Raw genomic sequence first — 27,745 nt, 5'->3', positions numbered from 1 at the left:
CACTTCGTGTGCCTTTGGTGCCTGGAGCTTTACCATGACCCGAAGTCACGCTCCAAGTGTCAGGCCATGCATCCTAATGCTTTGAGGGAGCGGTCCCTGGAGCTGATGGCAGCCCGATGCTGAACTCCGCAAGTCGAGATTCCAGTCGAAAGGAAGGTCCTGGAATCGATCGCAGAGCCATCCATCGTTGTCGTCCTACTCAGAGTCCTCAGGGCGATCGGGTAAGTCAAGGCACAAGAAGAAGTGTTCTTCAACTTCTTGTCAGCCGAAGAGATGAGGTAGCGTCAACGTTATAGGCCGCGCTATGCGGAGTCTGTGCCAACTCCACACCTCCTTGAGTTTCAGGGAACCGGAGCGACCCCTGCCCAACTCAAAGTATGCGCCCCATATTTGGGCAGTCTGGCACCGCTGGAGCACCTTATGGCCCCATGGAGTTGGAAGGAGTCCCTTCGGGTTTCACACTGGTGGCTTCGGCCTTATTGTTGAGGGGCACCCATGGATCCAGCCCAACGTCGGTCATGCCACCCTGACCTTCGCTGACGCCGGTGACGATGCTCCTGGTGCCACACACATCCACAGGCGACACTGTCCCTATTCTCATTGCTGATTCCGACACGGAGCTAGATGGGCGTTGTACGACACCTACAACGGCAGGAGCCTTACCTTCTATGTCAGATCATGAGCCCCTTTCTTATGGGCTAGATTTTGTTGAGGAATGGGAGTGGTTGCTGGACCCTTTAAAATACCAGCTTCAAGACCCTGTGGACTAGCATACAGACTTAGGTGAGGCCAGCAGACTGGATTCCTCTCCAGATACTGGTGTGCTTTCTCCCCCTACTGGAGCTACGGAGGAGGAGCTTCCTATTCCATGGTGGTGAGAAGAGCAGCTGAGGTCTTGGACCTTCAGTTACCTTCAGTGGCCATCAGGACTAACCTCCTGACAGAGCTGCTTCCTACTCAGAGCCCATGCTCCTCTTTAATGAAGCCCTCGTGGATATCCTACTGGGTAATTCTGCACAGGGGCTCCTGTGAACAGGACATTGGACCATTATTCCCACATGCTGTGGGATATGGTTGCGCAAATGCTCCCACAGGTCCCAGAGGTGGCTCGGGCTGTACTCTCTCAGGAAGTTGCGGTGGGAGAGGCACAGCAAAGTTCACCATCTCTTGTGGACTGGACACAACCAATTTGCTAGGAAGAGCGGTTTTGTTGGTTGTGTCCAGTCCACAAGAGATGGAGCCACCTCTGGGACCTGTGGGAGCATTTGCGCAACCATATCCCACAGCATCCACTGACCTCGTGGATCAGAGAGCTAGCGGTCTGCCCAATGTGCCGCCCCCACCCTCTCCCAGCAGCAGCCTCTAAGCCTTCATGGCCTGACTCCCCACCAAGGGCCAGTGCTCCTCTTGCAATCAAATCACATGAGACAGGTGGGTTTTGCAGATATTCCGAAGGGGCTACTCCCTCCCTTTTAAGACTCCCCTTTCATCCATGGCACCATCCTACAGTCGGATGATGGAGGATCACTTATCCCTTCTCTGCAAGGAGGGTAGCCAAAGAAAGGGTTCTTATGCCAGAAGTAGGCTCTGGTTGCCATTCTTGCTAATTTCTGTTGCCCAGAAAGGACAAGGGCCTATGCCCTATCCTAGACCTTCAATCCCTCAATCTCTTCCTCAAGAAGGAAAAGCTTAAAATGCTCACTCTAGCTCAAGTTCTGTCTGCCCTGTACCCAGGAGACTGGATGGTAGCGTTGGACTTGCAGGATGCTTATTTCCATATTCCCATCCTGCCTGCCCACAGACATTACTTGAAGTTCACCGCAGGACACAAGCACTTTCAGTTCACCGTGTTCCACTTTGGCTTTACCAGCGCCCATTGGGTGTTCACCAAGGTGATGGCATGGTCACAGCTCATCTGCGCAGATCAGGGGTTCAAGTCTTTCCCTATCTCAACGACTGGCTATTGAAGGCGGGCTCGCCCCAGGCTGTCGCTCCCACCTCCAGACTACGGCGCACCTCCTGCATTCATTGGGGTTCACTATAAACGTGCCAAAGTCACACCTGACTCCCTCTCAGACACTCCCCTTCATCGGAACTGTTCTGAACACGGTGCAGTTTTGGGCTTATCCTCCCGATCGGCGAGTCCAGGATATTCAGGCTATGATACCTATGTTTCAGCCTCTATCCCGGATTACGGTGAGAATGACTCTGAGGCTGCTGGGCCTCATGGCCTCCTGCATCCTGCTGGTGACGCATGCCAGTTGGCATATTTGGGCTTTGCAGTGGGACCTGAAGCTACAGTGAGCGCTGAATCGGTGGAATCTCTCAGACATGGTCCAGATCTCGGAGGGAAATGTGCAAGATCTGCAGTGATGAGAATGAGCCGCGATTGGGTCAGAGGCAGATCCCTCTTCCTTCCCCAGCCAGATCTGACAGTAGTGACAGATGCAGCACTCCTGAGATGCAGCGGCCACTTGGGGGAGGCAGAGATCAGAGACATTAATCAATCTTCTGGAGCTCAGAACGATCAGGCTAGCGCTGAAAGCATTACTTCTCTCTCTCAAAGGGAAAGTAGTGAAGGTGTTCACAGACAATACCTTCACCATGTGGTACTGCATCAAGCAGGGCAGGGTGGGGCCTTGGATCCTTTTTCAGGAGACTGCCCCTCTGGACATGGCTGGAACATCAGGGCGTTTCCGTGGTGGTTCAACACCTGGTGGGCTCTCTGAATGCAAGAGCAGACAAACTCAGCCGTCAGTGCCTGGTCCATTGTGAATGGTGTCTCCATTTGGAGGTGGCGCAAGGTTTCTTTCAGCAGTGGGGGGAGCCTTGATTAGATCTGTTCACCTCCTCAGAGAACACACAATGTCAGCCGTTTTGTGGGTTGGAGTTTCCAAGGCGGCACTCGCTTTTCATCTCTAGTGAAACTCAGGCCTCCTGTATATCTTTCCACTCATATCACTTCTGCCCAGAGTTCTCATGAAGATCAAGAACGACTGGGCCCAAGTTATCCTTGTGGCTCCAGACTAGGAATGGAGAGTCTTCTGTCCCAAACTATTGAGCATGGCCATCGATACTCCGATCAGACTGCCCCTTCAGGAGGATCTTCATTTGCAGCAACAGGGGACGGTTCTCCACCTGACCCTGTCCAGTCCCTGTCTTTTTGTGTAGAGATTGTGCGGCAGCAGTTGACAGCATTTGACCTTCCACCTGAAGTCTGTATCATTAACTTGGCTGCCAGGCGTCCCTCCCCCTAAATGGTATACGGCTGTCTATGAAGCACATTTTTGGCTTGGTGCACAGACAAGTCTGTGACCCCCTCTCTGCCCCTCTTTCTCAGGTCCTCTTGTTTATACTTTCTGTAGCCCAGCAGGGCTGTGCTTTGCACACCCTCAAGGGTTATTTGTCTGCTATCTCTGCTTTTCTGAGATTACCTGACCAACCTTCCTTGTTTAAATCTCCTATTGTTAGTAGATTCCTGAAGGGTCTTACCCATATGTTTCCTCCTTCACCGTTCATAATGCCCCAATGGGATTTGAATCTGGTTCTTTCTTTTCTCATGTGTGCTCCTTTTGAGCCACTTCATAACTGTCCGCTCTGGCTTTTAACTTTAAAATCAGCCTTCTTTGTGGCCATCACTTTTGCCTGCAGGGTGAGTGACCTGCAGGCCTTTTCTTCGAAGCCACCCTTACTTTCCATCTATTCTGACAAGGTGGTGCTTCCAGCGCTTCCTTTTTGCCAAAAGTTCTCCCGCCCTTCCATGTAGGCCAATCCATCACCGTGCCTACTTTTTACGTACCCCCACATCCTTCTAAGGAAAACGAGAGACTCCACCGCCTGGACCCAAAAAGAGTGTTGGCATTCTATCTTGATCGTACCAAAGAGTTCTGCGTGAATGATCCACACTTTGTGGGTTATGTGGGTGTGAAGAAAGGTCTTGCAGTGTCGGGTATTGCAGCAGATGACCAGTTTCATATGGGTCATTCTCTGCATTAAAATGTGCTACTGGTTGGCTAAGAAGCAACCCACGAAGAGTTTGCACACTCACTGTACTAGAGCAAAGGCTGAAACCACTGTGTTAGCACGCAAAGTTCCAGTCCTGGAGATCTCTCAGGTGGCAACGTGGGCGTCATTGCACACGTTCTCTAATCACTACTGCCTGGAAAGTCGGGTCTGAAGGGATGGGTATTGTGACCGTTCGGTCCTGCAGGACTTCCTAGTATGATCTTGGTTGGCAGACCCACCTCTGGGGATGGTATTGCTTGGGTATGTATTCTAAGGTAAGGAATCTGTAACTAAAATCTCTGTCAGATGAACAAGTTACTTAGCTTTGGTAACACATTATCTGGTAGAGACAAATCCAAGTTGCAGATTCCTTACCGACCCACCCAGCCTCCCTGCTCTGTGAACTGATTTCTAGGGACAGGGACTTGCCTTTCAGAGCCCTACTTCTGACGCATCAGACGTCAGTGTTCTTCATGGCTGCACTCTTCTGGCGTGGAAAGTCGTGAAAAGAAACTGATGTCAGCGTGCTGAGGTGGCACCTATATTGGTCCTGCGACATAATATCTGGCGCACATGACACCGATGACAGACGCAAAGCCGACCAACACCACCTAACAGTGTGCAGGGGTGCTGCTAGAGAAAAATCTCCTGATTCAGACTGACGCCTGGTGGAAATTCTACAGTAAGGAATCTACAAGTAGAATATGTCTCTACCAGATAATGCTTTACCACAGGTAATTTGTTCTTTACCACGGTTCCTATATGTGCTCCAGAACTATTTTTGTTTATCCCTCAGTGCTGGTTTCAGGCCAAGCGCCCAATCCTTTGCATTGTTAAATCAACCCGCTCCACCCCATACACCCTTTGCGAAATGTATGTTGTAGACATCTTATCATGGGATATGCATGGCGGATTAGCGCCTCTACTACTGAGCGGCCCTGATTATGTTGCTAAATGATTGGCTGAACGGTGGATGGTGTGATCGCACCTTTCTTTCTGAGGAATTGCAGGTGGATCAGGATAATATTTTGGGGCTGCTTTAAGGTACCTCTATCCATTATCCTTTTAGGGTCTCCAAACTGAATTTGAATTACACCAATCCCAGTTCTGTAGATATTTACAACTGCATTGTGCACTTGCACATCATCAGGAATCCTGACTGATATGCCCGAAGACAGTCTACTTGAACCGAAGATCCTCATGGGCCTTCTGGGAAAAGGCAGGATATCCAGGATTTATAAGTCCTTGGTCATTAATTCCGGACCTCTTTTCAGTATTAAAGGCACAGTGGAAGCTTGGCTGGGTTCACTAGACAAGAACTATTGGAAAGTTGCATGTATGGTCCCAAAGGAGCTCATTTTCTCCACACGACTCCAGATCGCCCAGCTTAAATATCTGCATGTTACTTACATTACAGCCAAAAGGCTTTGGCAAGCTAAAAAGCTCCCTTGGCCCCCATGGTTTCACTGCTCAGAGAGGAGGGCGAGTGATTTCTTTTATATATTGTGGAGTTGTCCTGCCATAACAGCGTACTGGCAGGGAATCTTTATGACTCTTTTGAGAGTTCTTGGTAGACCAATAGATCTTTTGCCCCGAAATGTATTATTAAGGATTTGAGGGTTGGACCTGGAGAAAGAATTGTGGCTGAGATCAGCACCATGATTGCTGAAAGACCTTTTTAGACACTGTACCTCTGCATCCCCCCCCCCCCCCTTCCTTGGCTGAGTAGTGTTCGGCAATGCACTTGTGTGAGAAGCAAGAGCAACATGCATATATGGCACAGGGCTGTCCTCAAAAACATTTTTAAAGTTTTGGGGGAAATTGTGGGCTTACTATGATTTGGGACAGTGTGTGCATAAATAATTAAGACTGTTGATTGTGAATTGGGAAAATTTACACTGCAACTGCATTGTATATATTGATATGTTTTATTCAAAAAGCAGTAAAATCTGGCTATCAGAAAATAAGAATTTAGATGAATGTGTTTTCTGAATGAAACTTTAGATTACTGCTGCAGAACTATTAAGATTATAAATAGTTGTTTTGTTGGACTGTGAAATTTAGATGTTTCTCTTGTGATGCTCCTCATAAAATCCTTTATGATGAGTGGAGAGATCCAGCCGAATTTGTCAATCAGAAAAGGCCACTGTCTTTCAATTTAACGTCTCTCAGTCTTCTAGGTATACTTTATTATTCTACACCAGTAGCTGAACACCAAATGATGGGCCTTCCCTACAAAATGTGGTGAGGGACCCTTTAGGCGCCCATATCTCTGAGATATATAAAGACCCTGAATTGAAATGGGCCCCTTGAAGGATAGATGCTCCTCCTGGGCCGCAGAGTAATACGTTACGTCCCTGAACTATTGATGGTAGAGCTTAGGGAAGTGTTTTGTCTGAAAAATGTACATTTACTTATATAATATAAGCTGCCTTTCATACCATAAAGGAAGGTTGTTATTGATTTTGCATAAACCTTTTGGAGACTTGAGCGTGAGCCCTGGTCCTACAGCAACTACAGTTCTTCTCAGGGTGAGGCGTAAGCCAACCTTAAATTAATTTGTGATCAGCTCTCTGGGAACTTGGCACAGAGCAGTCAGGCTTAACTTAAAGGCAATGTGTAAAGTATTTGTGCAACTTTTCATACAGTAATAAAGTAAGAAACACCTCCCAAAAAATTTCCCACATCAAGTTAGAAAAAGATTTTAGTAAAAATAGCACCAAAAGGCACAAAGTACCAACAGTTGATGTCTGGCTGCGCGGGACTGGGACAAAGTCCCAAGTTCATGCTGATTGCAGTGGAACATGGGCTGAATATAGTGACCCATTTAGGCCCGCTGAATAAAGTACCTCATTTCCTGGGTTGCAGACTGTTGTGAAGATCCGCGTTGAAGAGGAACAGTTTGGGCCTGGCACAAAGTTGATTTTGCCAGGTCGAAATGGCAATTTAAAGCTGCAATGGCAGGCCTGAGACATGTTTAAAGGGCTACTTAAGTGGTTGGCACAATCAGTGCTGCAGTCCTACTTGTAGCATTTCATTTACAGGCCCTGGGCACATGTAGTGCCACTTTACTAGGGTCTTAAAAGTAAATTAAATGTGCCAACTGGGTATAAAACAATGTTACCATATTTTAAGGAGTGAACACATGTACTTTACAATTAATTAGCAATAGTAAAGTGTGCAGAGTCCTAAATCCAACAAAAATTAGATGGCAAAAATGAAGAAGGAAGGCAAAACGTTTGAGGGAAGACCACCCTAAGGCTGACAGGTCTAACAGAGGCTTTGTGACGAAGGAGTGAACATAGAATTGTATTCAATTGGATTTTGCATTACATTTGCAGGACACAAGATGAACAGTCTGCCATTATGGGAACCAAGACTCGGGACCTCATTTCGACTTCGGCAGTCTTTTTAAAAGACCGCCGAAGCCCCTGCAACCAGCATACTGCCAGTGCTGGTGGTATGCCGGCTGCCCTATTAGGAGTTTTCCACTTGGCCAGTGGGCAAAAACAGCGTTTCTACCCACTGGCCCAGCGGAAAACTCACCACAACATTGACGCCGGCTCGTAATCGAGCCAGCTGCAATGTTTTGGTGCGTCGGGTGCAAGAGCTCCTGTCGCGCATTTCACTGCACGTAACTTGAAACCCATAACTCGGGCAGTGAAATGTGCGATGGGGCTGTCCATGGGGGCCCCTGCACTGCTCATGCAAAGTGCAGGGCCCCCCCCAACACTCCCTTTCCGCCAACCTTTGCATGGCAGTGAGACCGCCATGCAAAGGCTGGCGGAAAGGGGACTCGTAATCCCCAGGGCAGCACTGCCCACGCAGATTGCGACTGCCGAGATCGCCAGGCGTCAACCTGGCAGTGCCGGCGGTAGGACTGTGGTCCATCTGGCGTAGTCATAACAGGGCGGTCGGACCACCTGTCTGCGGTGGTCCGACCGCCTTCGCGAGTGTGGCAGTCTTGAGACCGCCACACTCGTAATGAGGGCCTCAGTCTAAGGTTAACAGCAACTGCTAACCACTTTATGAATTTCTACCAAAGTTTCTTAAGACTATCTGGCCCTCTCGTCCTGCATTTATACAACAGTGGTCTGTAGACATTGACTGGAGGATTTATACCACATATGGTGACACAGTTCTTCAAAATCCATTTTGCTAAATTTTCTCTACATACCTGCGTCTAGATTCTACTCTGTTGTGGTACAGAATTAAATTACAAATGTGTACACCACTTGGATAGGACCAGGTTTCTTACTTGCTACCTCTGTAGCCCACAGCTTTGTAGTGGAGGCATTTCACCACTTCACGCTCTCTTCCTTTGGCTGTTGAGGGGAAGCTGTGACGGTAGAGTAGTTAAAATGAGTTGAATTGAATACTGAAATCACAAAAGGGGAAAATCCAATGTGGTGATAAACGGGATACTAACAATATGTACTGTTTCTCCCTTTACATTTTGTAGGAGGCTGGCCTGGCTTGTGGTGGGTACCAGAGGTACTTACACCTTGTGCCAGGTTCAGTTATCCCTTATTAGTGTAGAAGAGGTGTTTCTAGCAGCTAAGGCTGATAGAAGGTAGCTATGGCAAAGCAGCTTAGGCTGAACTAGGAGACATGTAAAGCTCCTACTATACCACTGGTGTCATATGCACAATATGAAAAGAAAACACAATACACAGAAGTACTAAAAATAAAGGTACTTTATTTTTATGACAATATGCCAAAAGTATCTCAGCGAGTACCCTCAGTATGAGGATAAGTTTTATATACACAAGATATATGTACACAAACCAAAATTATGCAGGTAATAGCAAGAAAAGTAATGCAAGCAATGTAAAGTTGCAGTAGATTGTAATAGGAGCACATAGGTATAGGGGCAACACAAACCATATACTCCAAAAGTGGAATGCGAACCACGAATGGACCCCAAGCCTATGAGCGCTTGTAGAGGGTTGCTGGGACTGTAAGAAAACAGTGAGGGTTAGAAAAATAGCCCACCCCAAGACCCTGAAAGGTAGGTGTAAAGTGCACCTACTACCCCCAGAGAGCACAGAAGTCGTGATAGGGGGATTCTGCAGGAAGAACAAACACCAGCAATGCAACAACAGTGGATTTCCGGACCTGAGTACCTGTAAGACAAGGGGACTAAGTCCAATAGTCGCGACAGTGTCGAGAGTGGGCAGGAGCCCAGGAAATGCCAGCTGAGGGTGCAAGGAAGCTGCCACCTGTTGGAAGAAGCTTGGAGTTCTGCAAGAAGGAAGAGGACTAGAAACTTCTCCTTTGGAGGATGGATGTCCCACGTCGCGATGAAGCTTGCAGAGGTGTTCCCAGCCAGAAAGACCGCAAACAAGCCTTGCTAGCTGCAAGGGTCGCGGTAGAGGTTTTTAGGTGCTGCTGTGGCCCAGGAGGGACCATGATGTCGCCACTTGGAGGAAGAGACAGAGGGGGTGCCCAGCAAGTCAGGGAGCCCTCACAGAAGCAGGCAGCACCCACAGAAGTACCTGAACAGGCACTTGGAAGAAGAGTGAACCGGAGTCCACGCGAAGTCACAAAAGGGAGTCCCACGACGCCGGAGGACAACTCAGAAGGTTGTGCACTGCAGGTTGGAGTGTCGGGGACCCAGGTGTGGCTGTGCACAAAGGAAATCCTGGAAGAGTCCACAGGAGCCGGAGCATCTGCAAATCACGCGGTACCCAGCAATGCAGTCTAGCGTGAGGAGGCAAGGACTTTCCTCCACCAAACTTGGACTGAAGAGACACTGGACTGTGGGAGTCACTTGGACAGAGTTGCTGAGTTCCAGGGACCATGCTCGTCGTGCTGAGAGGGGACCCAGAGGACCAGTGATGCAGTCTTTTGGTGCCTTCGGTTGCAGGGGGAAGATTCCGTCGACCCACTGGAGATTTCTTCAGAGCTCCTGGTGCAGAGAGGAGGCAGGCTACCCCCAGAGCATGCACCACCTAGAAACAGTCGAGAAAGCCTGCAGGATGAAGCGATACAAGGTTGCTAGTATTCGTCTTGCTACTTTGTTGCGGTTTTGCAGGCGTCCTGAGCAGTCAGCGGTCGATCCTTTGGCAGAAGGTGAAGAGGGAGATGCAGAGGAACTCTGATGAGCTCTTGCATTCGTTATCTGGTGAGATCCCCAAAGCAGAGACCCTAAATAGCCAGAAAAGGAGGTTTGGCTACCTAGGAAGGAGGATTGGCTACCAAGAGAGGTAAGAGCCTATCAGAAGGAGCCTCTGACGTCACCTGCTGGCACTGGCCACTCAGAGCAGTCCAGTGTGCCACAGACACCTCTGTTTCCAAGATGGCAGAGGTCTGGGACACACTGGAGGAGCTCTGGGCACCTCCCCTGGGAGGTGCAGGTCAGGGGAGTGGTCACTCACCTTTCCTTTGTCCAGTTTCGCGCCAGAGCAGGGCTGGGGGATCCCTGAACCGGTGTAGACTGACTTATGCAGAGATGGGCACCATCTGTGCCCATCAAAGCATTTCTAGAGGCTGGGGGAGGCTAATCCTCCCCAGCCCTCACATCTATTTCCAAAGGGAGAGGGTGTTACACCCTCTCTCAGAGGAAGTCCTTTGTTCTGCCTTCCTGGGCCAGGGCTGCCTGGACCCCAGGAGGGTAGAAACCTGGGGTTGGCAGCAGCAGCTGCAGTGGAGACCCCGGAAAGGCAGTTTGGTGGTACCTGGGTTCTGTGCTAGAGACCCGTGGGATCATGGAATTGTACCCCCAATGCCAGAAGGGCATCGGGGTGACAATTCCATGATCTTAGACATGTTACATGGCCATGTTCGGAGTTACGATTGTGACGCTGTACATAGGTAGTGACCTATGTACAGTGCACGCGTGTAATGGTGTCCCCGCACTCACAAAGTCCGGGGAATTTGCCCTGAACGATGTGGGGGCACCTTGGCTAGTGCCAGGGTGCCCACACACTAAGTAACTTTGCCCCCAACCTTTACTAGGTGAAGGTTAGACATATAGGTGACTTATAAGTTACTTAAGTGCAGTGGTAAATGGCTGTGAAATAACGTGGACGTTATTTCACTCAGGCTGCACTGGCAGGCCTGTGTAAGAATTGTCAGAGCTCCCTATGGGTGGCAAAAGAAATGCTGCAGCCCATAGGGATCTCCTGGAACCTCAATACCCTGGGTACCTCAGTACCATATACTAGAGAACTATATGGGTGTACCAGTATGCCAATGTGAATTGGTGAATTTAGTCACTAGCCTGTTAGTGACAAATTTGGAAAGCAGAGAGAGCATAACCACTGAGGTTCTGGATAGCAGAGCCTCAGTGAGACAGTTAGTCATCACCCAGGGAACACATACAGGGCACATACTTATGAGCACTGGGGCCCTGCCTGGCAGGGTCCCAGTGACACATAGACTAAAACGACATATATACAGTGAAATATGGGGGTAACATGCCAGGCAAGATGGTACTTTCCCTCACATTTCATTTTCCATTCTTGAATATGAGTAGTGTTTAAAACGGTATTCTTGCGCTAGTGAAGTTCCAGCCTCCCGCATGTAAGGAGATGAAAGAGTCCGAGTGCGCGCTGCGTGGCCCTCAGGCAGGGCCGTTAGAAGGGGCATTAGCCCCCGGACTCTGCATGCAGCAACATCTATTTATAGATAATTTAACAAATCTGCTTTGCTCATTCATGCAAGCTAATAGGGCAAAAAACCTTTATGGGGCCAGATACTGCAGTTGCCATGCTTCCGCTGAGGGCTTTTGTTTAACTCGAATAGGTTCCTGTGACATGCGGGTGCCACACTGACTTGTTCGACGCTGGCCCCGCAAAAACTTGTGAAATGCATGCCCCAAAATTTGGAGATCCCACAGTTACTAAAAAAAAAAAAAAAGTTACTAAAAAAACTTTCTGTTGATGATTTTCTCAAAACCGAGAGAGGGCTGTGTTTATGAAATAGGCGGTGTGTGCCTTGGATTCTTTGAAATATCAGTATAAAATTCGAATGTCTCAGGGTTTGAACCATTTTGGGAACGAAAATTGGTTATCACAGACAGAAGGGCAGATAGACTTTTTTTTATTTCAGACGGATGTTTTAAGTCATTTAAGGAAGATTCAGTGTGTTTTTTTTTTTTTTTCTGCTGTTTCTCATAATTTTTCTTTCTGTTTGTTTTAGATTAAAAATGTGTTGAACTCTGCCAGGTTACTGGGGGATGCTTCAGTTTCTTTTACTGACAACTGTGTTGTCGGCATTCAAGCCAACACTGAAAGGATCAACAAACTGATGAACGAGTCTTTGATGCTGGTGACGGCGCTCAACCCCCATATTGGTGAGAAAGCAGGGAACGGTTATTGGGGAGCATGGAACTCAGATCAAGTGAATAGAGCTTCTCGAAATGTCCTTGGTATAATACGTGTTTTCGCTCTCCCAATGAAACGTGTACTAGAGTTAAATATTTTATAAATGCAAGGTTTATGAAAAATACTTGAGAGTAGATCTTGGTAATGTGAATTTCTTAACGAGATGTGTGTAGAATGCTCCTTTGGAGATACATTGGGGATGTGTGCGGGGAAGGAAGCCTGGTAGCCTTAAGATTTACCAGTAGCAAATAAACGCCATGTTTCTGTATATTGAGGGCCTTGTTTATTTTAATCAACAAATGTGTAGCTATAAGGATGAGGTGTATACAAATTCCATGCATTGGTTTTAGTAACCATTACCCTATCTCACCCTTGGTTGGCCAAGAGCAGTTCGAAGTGGCCCTCAGCGAAAGAGTGGCTGGTTGAAGGCCACTGATGGCGGGTCGGCAAATTAAATGACCAAGGTGTCTGTAGACGATTTTAAGAGTAATTTTCCTCTTCTAGGGCAATTCATTTTAGGACCTTTCTTAGTGAGGATTCTCTAGGGATGGAAATATGTAGCATCTTTTATATCGAACTCTGAAAAGAGCAGAGCACTCCAGGCTGTATTGGGCATTACAGTCTCTATGCCAGCTGTCGGGTAGTTCGACAGTGAGTGTTCTAGGGGCAACGTGATCTGCACAAGGCTCCTTAGGCCTCAACCAGAAACAGAGATTTGACATCCTCTTGTCGGTCTCATGGATAAATAGATGAAGCCAGGTTCCAGCTCATCCATGCGGTTTGCTTATCTAATAGCTCACTATTTTTGGAGGTTATCAATCAGCCTGTCTTTGCTCCGTCTGAGGCGAGATTACTTTGTTCCCATACTCTTCCTGAATCCTGGGTAAAGCATTTTGTTGGCATTTATGATGAGATGACGTTCGATATCTTTCATGGCACCATGATTCCATTTGAAGGTATATCTAGCATCCCTTTCTCATTCGATGAAGTTTACGATACAATCTTTTGGCTGTCTAAAAGCTTAGCCCCAGGTCCTGATGGGATTGTCCCTGACCTGTATGTTTATGAACCTCAGGTATGAGTGTTTTATCTCACACACGTTTTAGATGCCTCATTTAAAGTTGCTATTTCCCCCCTTGGTCTCAATCTATGATTATACAGGTGTTCGAAAAGGGGGCTAGTAGTAACCTTTGTTGCTATGGATCCAGTTCCATTATCGATTTATTAGTTTAAGGTCAAAGAGAGGGTCATCTTAAATAGGCTAATAATTTTGGCCGATTAAAAACTAGCTCTTTCAGATTTGTAATATGGGTTTAGGCCTGGGCTTGATGCTGTTGACCAGTCCCTTCATTTGTATTTTCTCCTTACCTAGTGTACTGTGGGCAAATCTGGCTCCATCCATATAGCTTTAATGGATCTTACTTTGGCCTTTGACCATGTGAACAGGGACAAACTTTGGAGAATCTTTGTCCACGGTAGTCGGTCTGGATATTGTTTATATTTTAAGGGACCTGCAGACCAGTATGTCGGTGGTAGTAAAATATAATAATGATGGATCAAGCTCTGCGGCCTTTCCTATTAAATGAGGAGTTGGACAAGGATGCATACTTACTCTATTTGTATTTACTCTTTATGTAAATAACTTGGAAACTGCCCTTTTGTCTGGTAGGGAAGATCTTTATCGATTTGGGAGTCATGTTATCCAAGCATTATTATATGTTGATGATGCAGTTCTGCTGATAGGAACTGTCTCTGGTCTGCAATGTCAGCTAGATGGTTTTGTACACTTTATAGATTTATTTGCATTTTCTACTAATTTTACCAAATTGTTTATCATGATGGCATTCCGTGGGTGGGGTACAGACATGTCTAGGGTTGACTCCATTGCTGTCTCAGTCTCTTTTTCGATATTTAAGGAAGTGGTCTCCTCTTTTACCAGCAAAAATCTCTTCCAGAGGTCCACCTTTTTTGTGTTAGTTTGCTTCTAAGCTACGCAACAAGTTAGTCTGATATACCAGGCCAAGTGTGTATCTGCAACGCCTTATGGTATTGACATCTTGGTTGGGTAGGGAATCTCTCTATCCTTCAATTGGTAGAAAAACAATTTTCTACACGTCTGTTGATCTAATCAAATTGCATTCCCTCATATTTAGCCCAAGAGTTGAGGATTAATTATCTCTGATGTCCTCGCCCTTCACCTGCTGATTAGATGGTTATCGGTCTGGATTAAATAGAAATCTTACCTAAATCACCTTATATAGAGGGATTGTCTAACCCTAGACAGGGCCTCACATATCTCTTGGCTTAAATATGTCAAGACATTGTTGAATGCACTGGGCCGTCCTGATCTTTGAGTGTCCAGAATCACTACTTAAGAAAACATTGAATGGACCAAAGATGCTTTCTTCTCTGAAGAACAGAACAGAGAAGGCATAAACATATCGAAAAGCTCACTTTGTGGGTTTGTCACTTCAAATACAGTACCTCTTACGTTTGTCATCAATATCGAGCATCACTATTTGTTAGTAATGTTCTGCTTAAACTTGCTTCATTGTCTTCTGGCTACGCCCAAAGGATGGAACTTAATTAAAATTTCTGCAGCACATCCATCATTTTGTTAGGTTTTGTGAGTTTTACAGGCAGCCCCTTGGACTTTTTATCAGACCGTTGTTGGAAGGCTGAGATTTTAAGCAAGTACTCCCCGCTCTTCTTGAAGATGTCTACACATATGTAAACTTCTATGCCTGCATCAAACCCTAAAAGAGCTGGTAGTCCCCTTTGGGAAATCCACCTGTTTAAGGTTAGGATAAAAGCAACATGCACCCTAGCATTTTACATTATTCTTAACACGGAAAACATTTGCTTTGTGGAGAAATATTTCCACTCCCTGAAAAAAGAGGGCGCTTGGGCCATTTTCACGCTCAGTTTGCACACTTTTCACTAACATTTTTAGTATTCAAGGGAAATGTGCAAATTGTGTTCGGAAAGGTACTGGAATTCTTCGTGATTACCTACAAAGTTACAATTTTGTAGTTGTTTCCACCTTCTGCGCCTCTATCCAGGCAGCTTCCACGTGTCTACCATCTCAATCAATTTACAATTGAAGAAAATCTTCCATGCAGGCACGCTTTTCAGGGCAAATGTGGAGGTGACAGTCGACAGATGCCTCCAATTCTAATTTTTTTGTAGTCCGGATTAAAAAATCCTATCCTAAATCGAGTTTTTTTGGTTGGAATTGTAGTTTTGTGAATGGAACTTTAAGGCAGACATGCACAGATTGCGTAGGTCTCTACACTCGCAAAAGGATGCTCTCCTCACATTGGTCACCAGGTGGCAGTCCTTTCACGTGCATAGGACAGCAAGCTGACAATCCTCTAAAGGACTAGTCACCTCTTCAGATTCAGTCAAGGTTACTTTATTCTCTTCTTTTCGTAGTCACAAAACCCCTCCATAGCTTGTCTTTTAGCTGCTTTTTGGTAAACTGTTAGCCACTTCCTGCATATGCCGCACTGGGAAAGAGAAACACGGTCAACTGCACAAGACCCAAGTAGATTTTGTAAGGCACGCGCCAATTAAGCAGTGTATACATAGCTCACCAGCAGAGTTCTGTCGAATGAGATTAATCCCACGCAGCATTTACCCTTTTTATTCCTATCCCGCGACAGTGTTTCTCAATGGTGTGGCAACATTTCCTATGTCAGATTCAAACTAAAACTAGTTTCCTTTCATAGTTTCACTCGCATTTAGAATCGTCTCTTAACACCCTTTCTTTCTTTTTTTGCCAAATGGTCTACGGCTATTTTAGATTATGTGGGGTTTAATAAGCATGGGTAGTGTACCCAACCAACGAGAATGAATCCTAATTGGTCAGTTTTGCAAGGCTTGCTTGGTGACTAGTTGTGTGTTACTCCCGACTTGAGTGTTAATTACTCCTGAATGTCCTCGGCCATTCACTAGCGCTTCGTGGGAGCCTGTGTATCTTACTCCAAATTTAGGCTTGAATCACTCATGAATTTCCAGGAGTAAGACGTGTTTTGCTAGCGGGAAAAAGTTTGTAAAACATCTTCCTAAATATGTCGTGTGTCTGGTAATTAATGAATAGGTAATTCATAGGTTTGGAGTTATACACAATTACTTAGAGAAAATGCTTCGAGAGTCAGACATGGTATTCCAGCACTTATTCACATCTAGATAGCCCAGAAAGTGAGCAATATAATTCTTTAATTAAATTCAGTCTCTTATAATCTGGCGATGAAAGAAATGCTTTAATTAAATTCAGTCTCTGGTAATCTTCTCGTATTTGCCATTACAGACCGGGACCAGCCACATTCAAATATATCTCGGCCCTGACCCATAAGAGTGTCCAGATGTAACAACTAGTCCCCTCTGATCGGTAACATAAGCAACCCCAGTCCAGTTTCAGACTTACTGGGCATCATAGTGAGGTCACATCTTAAACACCAGTAAGGTACACCTATAAATTAGAAACCATAAACTGCTGGAATTCGCTCTTCAGAAAAGGGAATATTAAACATGGGGAAGAGTCATATGCTAGACATGTTTGCAGAGATTTAGTAGATTGCTGCAAAGAAACCTGGCCTAGCAGATTGTGTGGACGTTAAGTGACTACACTTCTGTAACTTGGGAAACCTTGGTGGATTGCCTGGTCAGAGGCTGGTTACTGTGGATACAGGATTTTGCTTGCAGTCCATTGATTTGACCCTCTACGGCTCAGTGTTCCATCACCTCAGAGACGTATAAATTATCAACCAGCCCTTCACGCCTTTACTTCGGTAAAGTCCAGGATATCAACCTATTAAACAGTACAGAAAGTTGTCACCAACTGCAGCAAATTATACTGTGTCATAAAACTGAGGAATTAAAAAATAGACAAGCAGTATACAGATTAAAGTATTATCGTGTGGAAAGCTTCTTTTAACGTTCAAGTCCTGTAACTGTAGGCTCAATAATTTCTTACTAAATTCATGGAAATCCCAGATTACTGCTCTCGATCATGCTTTGAACATCACCTTGTGCACTCTGCTTTTCAAACAAATATCTAACTTTTCCACAGAAGACAAACACCAGTACTTACTACTATCCAAGCCTGAAAAAAATATTTAGGAAAAAACAGACAATTATTAAAGGCTAGTCCCACTCCATTAAGAGAGATGATTATAAAAAACATAAAAAAACATGTTATAAAAGAAAATTGCCATGATTAAAGCTAAAAAAACAAGACTTTATGTGGACGGAACTTTAGTCTTCCATAATTTTAAGAAACATAGAAATTTGCTGTGGTTATCGTATCCTACTGGGAATGAGTATCAAACCTATATGGAAGCATCCAATTAAAATCAATAATTTAAAAAACTAAATGTGACATGCCCGATACTTGACAACGGAAAAGATAATAAACATAAACAAGCATTTGCAAAGCAACGGGTCTCGCATTTCTCTGAGTAAGAGCTATTAGCAGTTGTAAACTCCCAACCGGACTTTTCTTGCCTCACTACATGAAAAAGAAAAGAAAAGCGCAATCGTGCTGCTAAACAAGTGAGATTGCGCTCCAAAAAAAGAGAAAAAGTAGTCCAGAAACCGAACGGAAAACAGCGAGCCTCGTATGTTTCCAGTACATGGTCGCTGCGCTCGAAGAGGGCTAACCACCGGAAGAGGCATGACGTATGCATGCCTTCCACTAATGAAAGCAAGCAGATTTTAAAAGGCAAGCCCACGAACCAATGAAAGACACGTGACATGGACGGGACTCCGAGCCCTTTTCTAACTTCTACAGCGTCTTGCAAGAGTTACGCATGTGCAAGCGCATGCTACGTAGGCTCGACCCTAAAAAGTAAGACTGCACCTGGCCCAAATGGGTTGCCAACTACTATCATGAAGCTGAACTAAGAGCACTGCACCCTCTGGTTGATGCTGATAATAAAAGTAGCAATACAATGTGGCCAGGTTTTATCATTATGGAAAGGTTCTATATTACAGCAGATATACAAGAGCGGTTCAAAAGACTCTTCAGGTGCTACCGGTTATTTCCCATGTTAGATGCAGACTGAAAAATGTACACTAAACATCTCCTTTTGTTCCTGGAAAAATGGGCAGAAAGGTTGAGGATACTAACTTTACACCAGACTTTTTAGACGAGAATGCTCAGCCTATGATAATTAACCTTTCTGCCTCAAAAGGCACGATACTCAAAAACAAGCAAACTTTCTGCTTGCTTCATAGACTAATCAACAGCTTTGAATGAGGTGGACAGACGTCGACTCTGGTCCAACCTAGACTTCTGTGGCTTAGATCCAAGTTTATTACATTGAACTTTTGAATTGTATAGAGACACCTGCAGTGGCAGCTCCTCCACACAGGCTCAGCCTGCCTGGGAGGCGGGGCGCTCCCAGCCAATCCTAACGCTACTCTGAGCAGCATCAGGATTGGCCGCAGGGCAGGCTGGGAGCCGGTGCCTGAAGCATGCTGAGGAGATGGAGGAGCGGCGCCGGAGCACAGCGTGCAGGTAAGTATTTATTTATTTATTTATTTATTTATATTTTACATTTTATTAATATTTCCCTCATCGCTACCCCCCAACCATGTCATCCTCTCCATTACTTAGATGAGCTTACTGTGTCAGTTGGCACGACTTCATGGATTTAACATAGAAAATAGGCGTTAGATGAATTCCAGTAAGATAAAGGTAATGTCCTTTGGTTGAGACAACTTAACTGGGTAGTTAGGACAGTGAAGATTGAGTGCATACAGCAATACACTTGTATTGGAGTCATTGTTTGCAAAAACCTAAAATGGATGGCACATGTGAAACAAATGTGCAGTGAAACTCAGCGGTAACCGGAGCTGTAAAATGATTTGCAAGAAAATACGGAGGTGGGGCAAGAGGATTGACTCCAACTGTAGCTAATTCTAAATTAGATCCTGTGCTTTCCTGTTGCTGCCTGCATTGGAAACCTACTATCAAAAAACGAGAAGACATTTTTCTGAATTGTATTAGACATTTACTCAACCTAAAAAAGTTCAACCCATCAAAGCTGTCTAAGACTTGAACAAGGGTTTACGTCCTTGAAAGCAGTCATATCCATCGATCAGTTAGATTATTTGGACTGTAGCTCCTCAGGGACTAATACTGTAAAAACAATAATCAAAGAACTGGCCTGACAAGATTATGAAAGTGTACTGTCGGGTCAGAACCTCAACAATATTTTATTACATTTTACAGTGGTGGCTGGTGACTGAAAGCAGTGGTGGGGCACAAATACAAGACGGAATTGCACCTTGTGAGAGAGCCTCACTACCCACGTATTTCCATTCACCTACTCACCCACTGCCTTTGGTCACCTACCCATTTACTCATCCACATTGTCATCCACTGCCATTCACACAACTCTTATACACAGACACCCACATTTTCTCAGCCACTCAGTCAAGCCCTGCAAACACATTCAAACAAACACACATTGCCTCACCCATCCAGTATCCAGCAGTTTCAGTGATCAGAGGTACACATTTATTTGAGCTGCAGATTACATGTTTAATATGACATATCACGTCATTAGTCTGCAGAAGAAATAAAACAATAACTAGCCATGATAAATTACTGGAACCATTACTGCCTTTGAGAGATGAAATCACCTACATAGGCAGTGAAAGGAGAGGAGAGCTGAGAGAACAGATTATTTTCTTATTGTCTGTAAAAAAGATAGAGCTCCAACTTACTTGTGTGCAGGGTTGTCTTTGGCATATTTATGACTTGAGGTCTTCAGGTCACACTCCTGTCTCCCAGAGAGCCCTGGATGGAGTTATTTATTGTATTTATTCCATTTCTCTGCCACAGACTGCTTGTAATGCAGGAAAAGGGGATTTTCTTTGCGCAATGCCACATTCTTTTAATAAAATGTGACCTCTGGTACGTAGCTGATCACACCCCACCATTTGAGTAAATAGGAAAGGGTGGAGAATAATATCGGAGTGACATGAAGTTTTCAGAAACCCAGGCTGAAAAAACCCCGCTCCAGGCTGTTTACAATCAGGGCTTCTGGTGGAGGAGGAGATAAGCCAGGGACGTCACTGCGTTCTGAGAAAACGTAAGGGCTTTGCATGGGCAAGCCCTGTCAGCCCTAGTGTGCAGCTTTCAGCCACATACTGACGCAGGCGCAGTGGGGCTTTACAAAGTGCACAACTTTCACTCCGAAAATGTTGTGCAGAAAATGTTTTACTTTCATCATGTAATTAAATTTATGCTTCACTAGAGAGGCCAGAAAAGGCTAGGGGCGCAGCCCCTTAGCCCTTGAACACCAGCCGCCACTGACATTTTAATCTTCCATCATTGTTAGGACCTGACCAAGTTGACTTGAATATCCCGTAAACGGATCCTAAAACAGGAAATGAAAGCAACCTATCTTCGAGGAAACTTTATCTTATAAAACCAGTAACTGTATCACAGAAGTGTATTTGCTGCGGAGCCATCCATGATTGGGCTTTAATACAAAGGTGGAGAAAGCCTTCCTGTGTTTAACATTGCTGTTTCTTCCATTCAAACAATTTGATGGTTCCTGAAAACATTAGATGAACGATAATAACCTGTGCTGCCTCTGTAACCCGGTTCTAGAATGAATCAAACATATTTTGCCTGTGTCCACTCCTAGACATACACGGGAAATACCTTAAATTGTCATTTACATGGGATGAATCAGAACAATTCCTGAGGCAATTTTATTCTGGTTTAGGGGTGAATCACTCCAAAAATGTTGATATGACAGAATATTTAGATTTGGCTACTAAGACGTGGGAGAAAAAACTGGGTTATACGGTTTTGTTTTTAAATATAAAATGTATACAAAGTTATGACATCTGCTTGCTATGTAAGGATATTGTAGAGTAGCTTTTTTATTTTTTCTAAGTGTTTGTATTGTATTTGGTTTTAAGGAAACCTTAAACAATAAAGCTTTACTTACCTATGCACCTTATGAAACGTATGGCTTTATGCATTTTTTAACATACGTTGAATGGGCATAAGGCTAAAGTTTTCTCTCACTTTATCTCACTGAATATCTCACTCGAAAGTCTTTGTTTTTGGCATACTGCGGAGGACAACATTTTATGTTCCTTTTGTCGGCTTAGGCACTCTGTACCAATACAGGCACTTTGAATTCAGCCTTTCTAGAGCAACGTAAGGGTGCTGGTGGCCATCATTAGATAGGGCTTTCTGGTTTACATGCTGCGCTTGGTACTTTGAGAGAACTTGTAAAGCCAGACATTGGGCCTCATTACAACATTGGCGGGCGGCAAGCGCCGCCCGCCAAGTTGTAACCGCTGTGCGGCCGCCAATGCGACCACACTCCCACGGTGCCCATTTCAACATCCCCACTGGGCCGGCGGGGATGTGGGCCGCAACATGGGAGCCGGCTCCTAATGGAGCTGGCGGTGTTGCGGCCGTGCGGCGGGTGCAGTTTCACCCGTCGCGCTTTTCACTGTCTGCATAGCAGACAGTGAAAAGCCGCATGGGGCCCTGTCAGGGGGCCTCTGCACTGCACATGCACTGCCCAATACGTGGCATGGGCAGTGCAGGGGCCCCCTGGGGCCCCACGACACCCTGTACCGCCAGCCTTTTCCTGGCGGTTAAAACCGCCAGGAAAAGTCTGGCGGTTGGGGACTCGTAATCCCCTGGGCAGCGCTGCTAGCGGAAAACCGCCGGCCCGGCGGTGCGACGTAATGACCCAGGAAGCACCGCCAGCCTGTTGGCGGTGCTTCCGTCATTTTAGTCCTGTCGGTCATGTACCGCCAGGGTCAAAAGGACCCCCATTAACTTTGTCTTGTGACAAACAGGACGTCTGAACTTAAGTTTGCAAGCTGCTTTAAAAGCTCTCTGACATGGAGATGTAGATGGTTGAACATCAGTGAGTCATATGAAATGTGTTTTCAAAAGTCATCGATTTAAGTAATAGTTTTAATGTAGATATAGAATGATGTGCTAATGTAAAAGCATACTTAACATTAGCAAACACAGTATTAGAAAAAGCACATGTATAATTAAAAATGTCACATGAACACAGATTAAGAAGTGTTATATTCCTGTCCCACACTGCTATACTAGCTTTGGTTATGGGGGAGGTATATAATCCCTTTGAAATGTGTTTTCGGGGAGCCAAGGAACCTTCCATATGTGGATCCTTGCACTGGCCTGGTCCATGAAGTATCAGTGCTTCTCCGAAGCTTCTCAACCTCACTCTAAAATGTACCCAAGTTGTGCTGCCTGAAAGTACTGTGAGATATTCGAGACTCCCATGACCCCCTCTGATGGTGGTCAATACATGAGAAGGCAGTTCCTGTGAGTATTCTTACCATTTCAAACAAACATGTTTATTTCTGTTTGTAATGCGTTCTGAGGGGGTCAGTGATAATGCCTGGAACAGAAATAAGACTTAGGCAGGATGGTTATTTTGGAAGTGGCAATGTGTCCCAACTAGGATAGTCGATACTGTCTCCAGGTGGATAGGTCTGTCCTCACTTGCTTTAGGAATGTATGATAATTGATTGCAGTTGTTTTGGACACTGTTGAAGAGAGTTATATGCCCAAAAACAAGGTTTCTGTCCAGGTATTGGATAGCAAGCTCTGTGGACCTGAGGTACAATTCGGCTTAAGATTTGTGACTTCTCTAAGTTAACCTTAAACTACAACACCCCAACAAAGCTTTGTACCTCGGCTATTAGGGCAGGCTTGAGGCTTTGGGGTCGGACAGGGCCACAGTCACGCCATCTGTGTACAGGCTGAAAGTATGAGTATCGCTTTTAAAGCAAGTTCCTATAATGTTCAGGTCTATCTGGATACATTGGGCTGGGGGCTCCATACATTGGGTGAATAAAAGAGGGAATAAGGGGCATCCTTGACGCGTCCATCTGCACACGGGGAAGAGGTAGGCTAAGAGCCCATTTACTCACACTAAAAAAAGGGGGTGGGGGTGAGGGGGTGTTTTTTTTTTCTTCTCATATTGGGTCAGTCAGAAGAACTTAGTTCTGAAGCCAGGGGTTTTCATGCTCTTAATTAGATAAGGCCAGTGTACCATATCAAACTCTTTTTTAGTGTTGATCCCTAGCAATAGCGCCTTCCATGGGATTTCTGAACTTTATCGATAATATGGAGTCTTCATGTAGTATTATCCCCACAATTTCTGTACAAGATAAAGCCCACCTGATCAGTTTCCACCTTGCTGAGCGTATATGAGTTTAGAGGCTAGGGTGGTCACGAAAAGCTTTGCATTGCTGTTAATTAGTGAGATAGGTCTGTATGAGCTGCATAGCTGTTTATTTTTTCTCAGCTTGTGGATAACAGTTATAGAGGCCTCTAGCATGAAGTGGGTGAGTGTCCCAGTTTCTGTGAAGGAGCTAAACACCCTTATAAGGATTGGGGCTAGGGTCTTGTAGTGTCTTCCCCCAGTCTGGTACCCACTGAATAAGATGGCCTCACATAGAGTTGTAAATCACACATCTTTATTCCTCTGCGTGTACCTAGCAATTACGTCACACGGATAAAAAGTCTTCGGGAGCCAGAGAGGTTCTGTTCTAAATCAAGCAAGGCACTATATCGCCCCCTCTGTTAAATGAAAAGTTGCACATTTTTAAAAATCATGAGACAAACACAAATATCTACATAGTTGGAGAAACATGTACAACTATATCTGTTTAATTAATCTTCTTGGCCCTTTGATATGTCGACCCGATCTGTTTACTGGAAGCTTTAAACTGTTGTCTTCAATATCAGAGATCGCCAATGATGGTAAGGAATCAGCAACAATCATTGAGTTTTCAGAATCAGTCTTTCTTTCACCATCTCAAGTTGAAGAACCATTAAAACACAGGCCAGAAGTGAGAAGAGTCTCTGCAAAGGGACTTCAAAAGGATTTTGGGCAGTCACCATGTTTTCTTTGTTAGACAGTACTTGAAAAAGTTCAGCATCCTAAGGAGCATCAGATTTTATTTTCCATAACTATTGAGCGATCACCAAATCTCCTTTTCGGAATGAGAGGTCTTTCTCATGTTGCCTCTTGTCCTCATACACTTTCATTTTCTGTTTTTGAACCAAGTCCCTTGTCTAAATCGGGGTTTCATTACTATTTCTTTCTGTGGTCCATTTGGGGTATTTTGGTTGCCATTGCTCTCCCAAACATCAAAGTCGCAGGACTTTCACCTGTGGTTGAGTGGTGTGTCGAATGATAAGCTCGTTGAGTAGAGTTTGACACTGTTTTTAGATTCAGCTTCTCAAGAGTTGCATGCTGCACTGCTTTCTTTAGCATACTCCTAAAATGGTCAACAAGTCATTGGCTTGTGGCTTTATGGGTGTGATCTTTTGTTGTTTTATGTTCAGATGCTCCAGAAATTCTTTAAATTCTTTGCTTTTGAAGGGTGGACCAATGTCAGACTTCCCAATGGCTGGTAAGCTCCATTTTGCAAAGATGCCATTAAGTTTTCTGATTACTTGTTCATGTGTAGTGGATGATAGCTCTTAAATCAAAAGAAAATATGAATATGCATCTACAGTCACCATTAAATGATGCCCGTTGTCAAGTGACTAAAGAAATCAATGGCTATTCTCGCCCAGGCACTTTTGGGAGTTCTGACAAGTTGAGCATGTTGAGCAACTTTGGTTGACAGCCAAATGCATATTTGACAGGCTTTGAGTTTCTTTTCAACTCTTTCATCTAGGTAGGGAAACCAAACTCTGTCTACGAGACCTCACTTTGTAGCAGCAATACCACAATGTCCTTTATGTGCCACTTCTATCACTTTTTGTCATAGACTCTCCAGAATCAGAATCCTCAATACTCTCAGCATAACTCCTTTTTGAGTTATGGACAGTATATCTTTAACATTCTTGTACTTTTGGTATTCACCATCATTACTGAGTGGTTGATTGTGTTTTTTCCACGACTGATGTGTAATTATGTCTTTTAATTTTAGCAGGTCACCCATGACATGTAGCAGTGACAGTCGGGGCTAATGATACAGCAGGTGGTGTACTTGACTTGAGAATTAAATTGATGTAGGCCTCAGCCGTTTTGGATGAAGTACCATGATCTTTTATAGGCACTGTTGAAAAGTAGTCCGCAGGGTTTTGATCCTTTCCTGATTGATGCACAATTATATAATCGTAATCTTGCATTCATAGTCCCCATTGTTCAATTCAAGGAAGCATCTTGGTTTTTGTATTGCCGAAGATGATCAACAAAGCTTGATGATCAGTCACCAGCATAAAAGGCTTTCCTTATAATAATGCATGGAAATGTTTGCAAGCCAATACTACGGCTAAACTTTCCTTTTTTGGAGGCTGTGAGTAAGCATGTTCTGTTTGAGACAAATGTCTACTAGCATAAGCCACATTATGTCTAGCCTTTGGGCGTCCACTTTGCTGTGCAAACATGACACCTAACCCAACGGGCTAGCATCAATCACAATCTCAGTGTGGATCTTTGGATTGAAGTAATCCATGTCTGTAGGATTTTCAGTGGCGTGTTTGATTCTCTTGAAACTCTTTTCACATTCTTGTGACCATTTAAAGGAAACATTTTTCTTTGTTAACTCTCGTAATAGAGCACTGACAGTGCCAAAGACTTTTATGTATTGTGATCAGTAGCTGGCCATTCCAAGAAAAGAACGTACCATTGAAACACCTTGTAGGGGTTCAGCATTTGTCAAGGCTTGGACTTTTGTAGGATCAGACGTAATGCCTCTATCAGAAAAGATATGGCCAAAGAATTTCAGTTTTCGTCCTATTGAACTCACACTTGTCTGCATTTAAAGTTAAACCAGCATCATTGAGTGATTGACATACTTGTGTGACGGCTCTAAGATGTTCCTTCTGTGTAGCTTCAAAAACCAGTATGCCATAGCTCTAATTAAATGCATTCACAACAGGTTACATGATGCATCATATGATGTCTTGGAAATGTTCTGCCGTTGATGACACATGAAAACTAAGGGTCTCATGACTGCTAAGTTCGCGGATGGCGATCAGACAGTTGCTAATGCGACGCTTCGAGGGCCATATTACGACCGCAGTGGTCGTATCGCGGTCGGACCACCAGGATTAGTAATCCCAGCGGTTGTGGCAGTCCTAATTTGCCAGGGCAGTGTGGATTACAACTTCGTTCTCCGCCAGCGAATTCATGGCAGTAGCTCCGCCATGAAAAGGCTGGTGGAGAATGGGTGCAGGGGGCCCCAAGCAGGCCCCTGCACTGCCCATGCACTTGGCATAGGTAGTGCAGGGGCCCCACTGGCCAGCACCGCTGCAGTTTTCACTGTCTGCTTTGCAGACAGTGAACATTGCGAGGGTGCTGGTGCACCCTGCACCCTAAAGCATTGCCGCCATCTTGATTACGAGCTAGAGGCAATGCTCTAGGGTGTTTCCCGCTCAGGTTTCCGCCCGCCGACTTAGCGGGAAACTTATAATGGGCCCAGCTGGGAGGTAGCCACATTGGCGGCATTCTCCCCGTTGGAAATTCGGAGGACGGCTTAAACAGTCCACTGAAATCATAATGAGGCCCTAAGTCTCTTGTATCTAAACAAAGCAACATTGTATAGCAAAGGCTGTAATGTATCTGCAGCTTTCTTCTAGTTCTAATTGACGATAACCTTTATTCAAATCAAATCAAGTCAAGAGAAGATTTTGGCACCATTCAGTTGCGTTATCATGACAGCAATGTGTGGCCCTGGATATCGCTCTCTTCCAATCGCTTTCTTCGCCTGGCGCATGTCAACACATTTACACACAGCTCCTTCATGGTCCCTTTTAGGAATCATTGCTATAGGAAAAACCCATGGCGTTGGACCAACGGGGCGTTCAATAATATCATGCTTAAGTAATGATGCAAGCTTTTTTTAAACAGCTTTTTGTAAATGGAAAAGCAACTCATCTATGTCTCTGAGCAACAGGACGAGCATCCTCATTAAGATGGAGTTTAACTTTCCCAAACCATTAAACAACGAAGGGAACTGACTTACTATCTTGTGATGAGCATTCATGTTGGAATTCAATCCTATGTCTGCAGCCATGTCGAAATTGAGCAAGCAGGCACGTGTGCTGTGCTTTGAAGCACATTGATGACTGCTTGTACTTTTGTTTTCTTATCTTCACTGTCGCTATAAACAAATCTTTAATGTTCATGGGTGTTGATTCATCCCAAATGTATATTTGTTCTTTGACGGCTCCAGCCACGGGAACGGAGACAGTTCATTGTACTTTTCTTCAGGCATTATATTTATTACGGCACCACTATCGATAATGAAAGGTATGGAACACCCGTTTATTTTCAGTGTAATTTTTGGACAGTGTTTGTATGATTTTGTTGCTTTGCCATGTCAACTTTCCTCCTTACATGCAATCAGTCTGACATGTA

The 27,745-nt window shown here is 44.9% G+C and overlaps 1 protein-coding gene across 1 annotated transcript in view; it reads left to right on the top strand.

The window, feature by feature from the left end:
• The window catches only part of FH (fumarate hydratase), a 133,343-nt gene that overhangs the window by 97,789 nt on the left and 7,809 nt on the right, over positions 1-27,745 (top strand). The window contains exon 9 of the mRNA XM_069234690.1: positions 12,151-12,304. Coding sequence (XP_069090791.1) covers positions 12,151-12,304 — 154 coding nt within the window. The remainder of the gene's footprint in view (positions 1-12,150; positions 12,305-27,745) is intronic.

The sequence above is a fragment of the Pleurodeles waltl genome, chromosome 5 (assembly GCF_031143425.1).
Source record: "Pleurodeles waltl isolate 20211129_DDA chromosome 5, aPleWal1.hap1.20221129, whole genome shotgun sequence".
NCBI lineage: Eukaryota > Metazoa > Chordata > Amphibia > Caudata > Salamandridae > Pleurodeles > Pleurodeles waltl.
The sequence above is the reverse complement of the archived record's forward strand: the minus strand, read 5'-3'. Positions and strand labels throughout refer to the sequence as shown.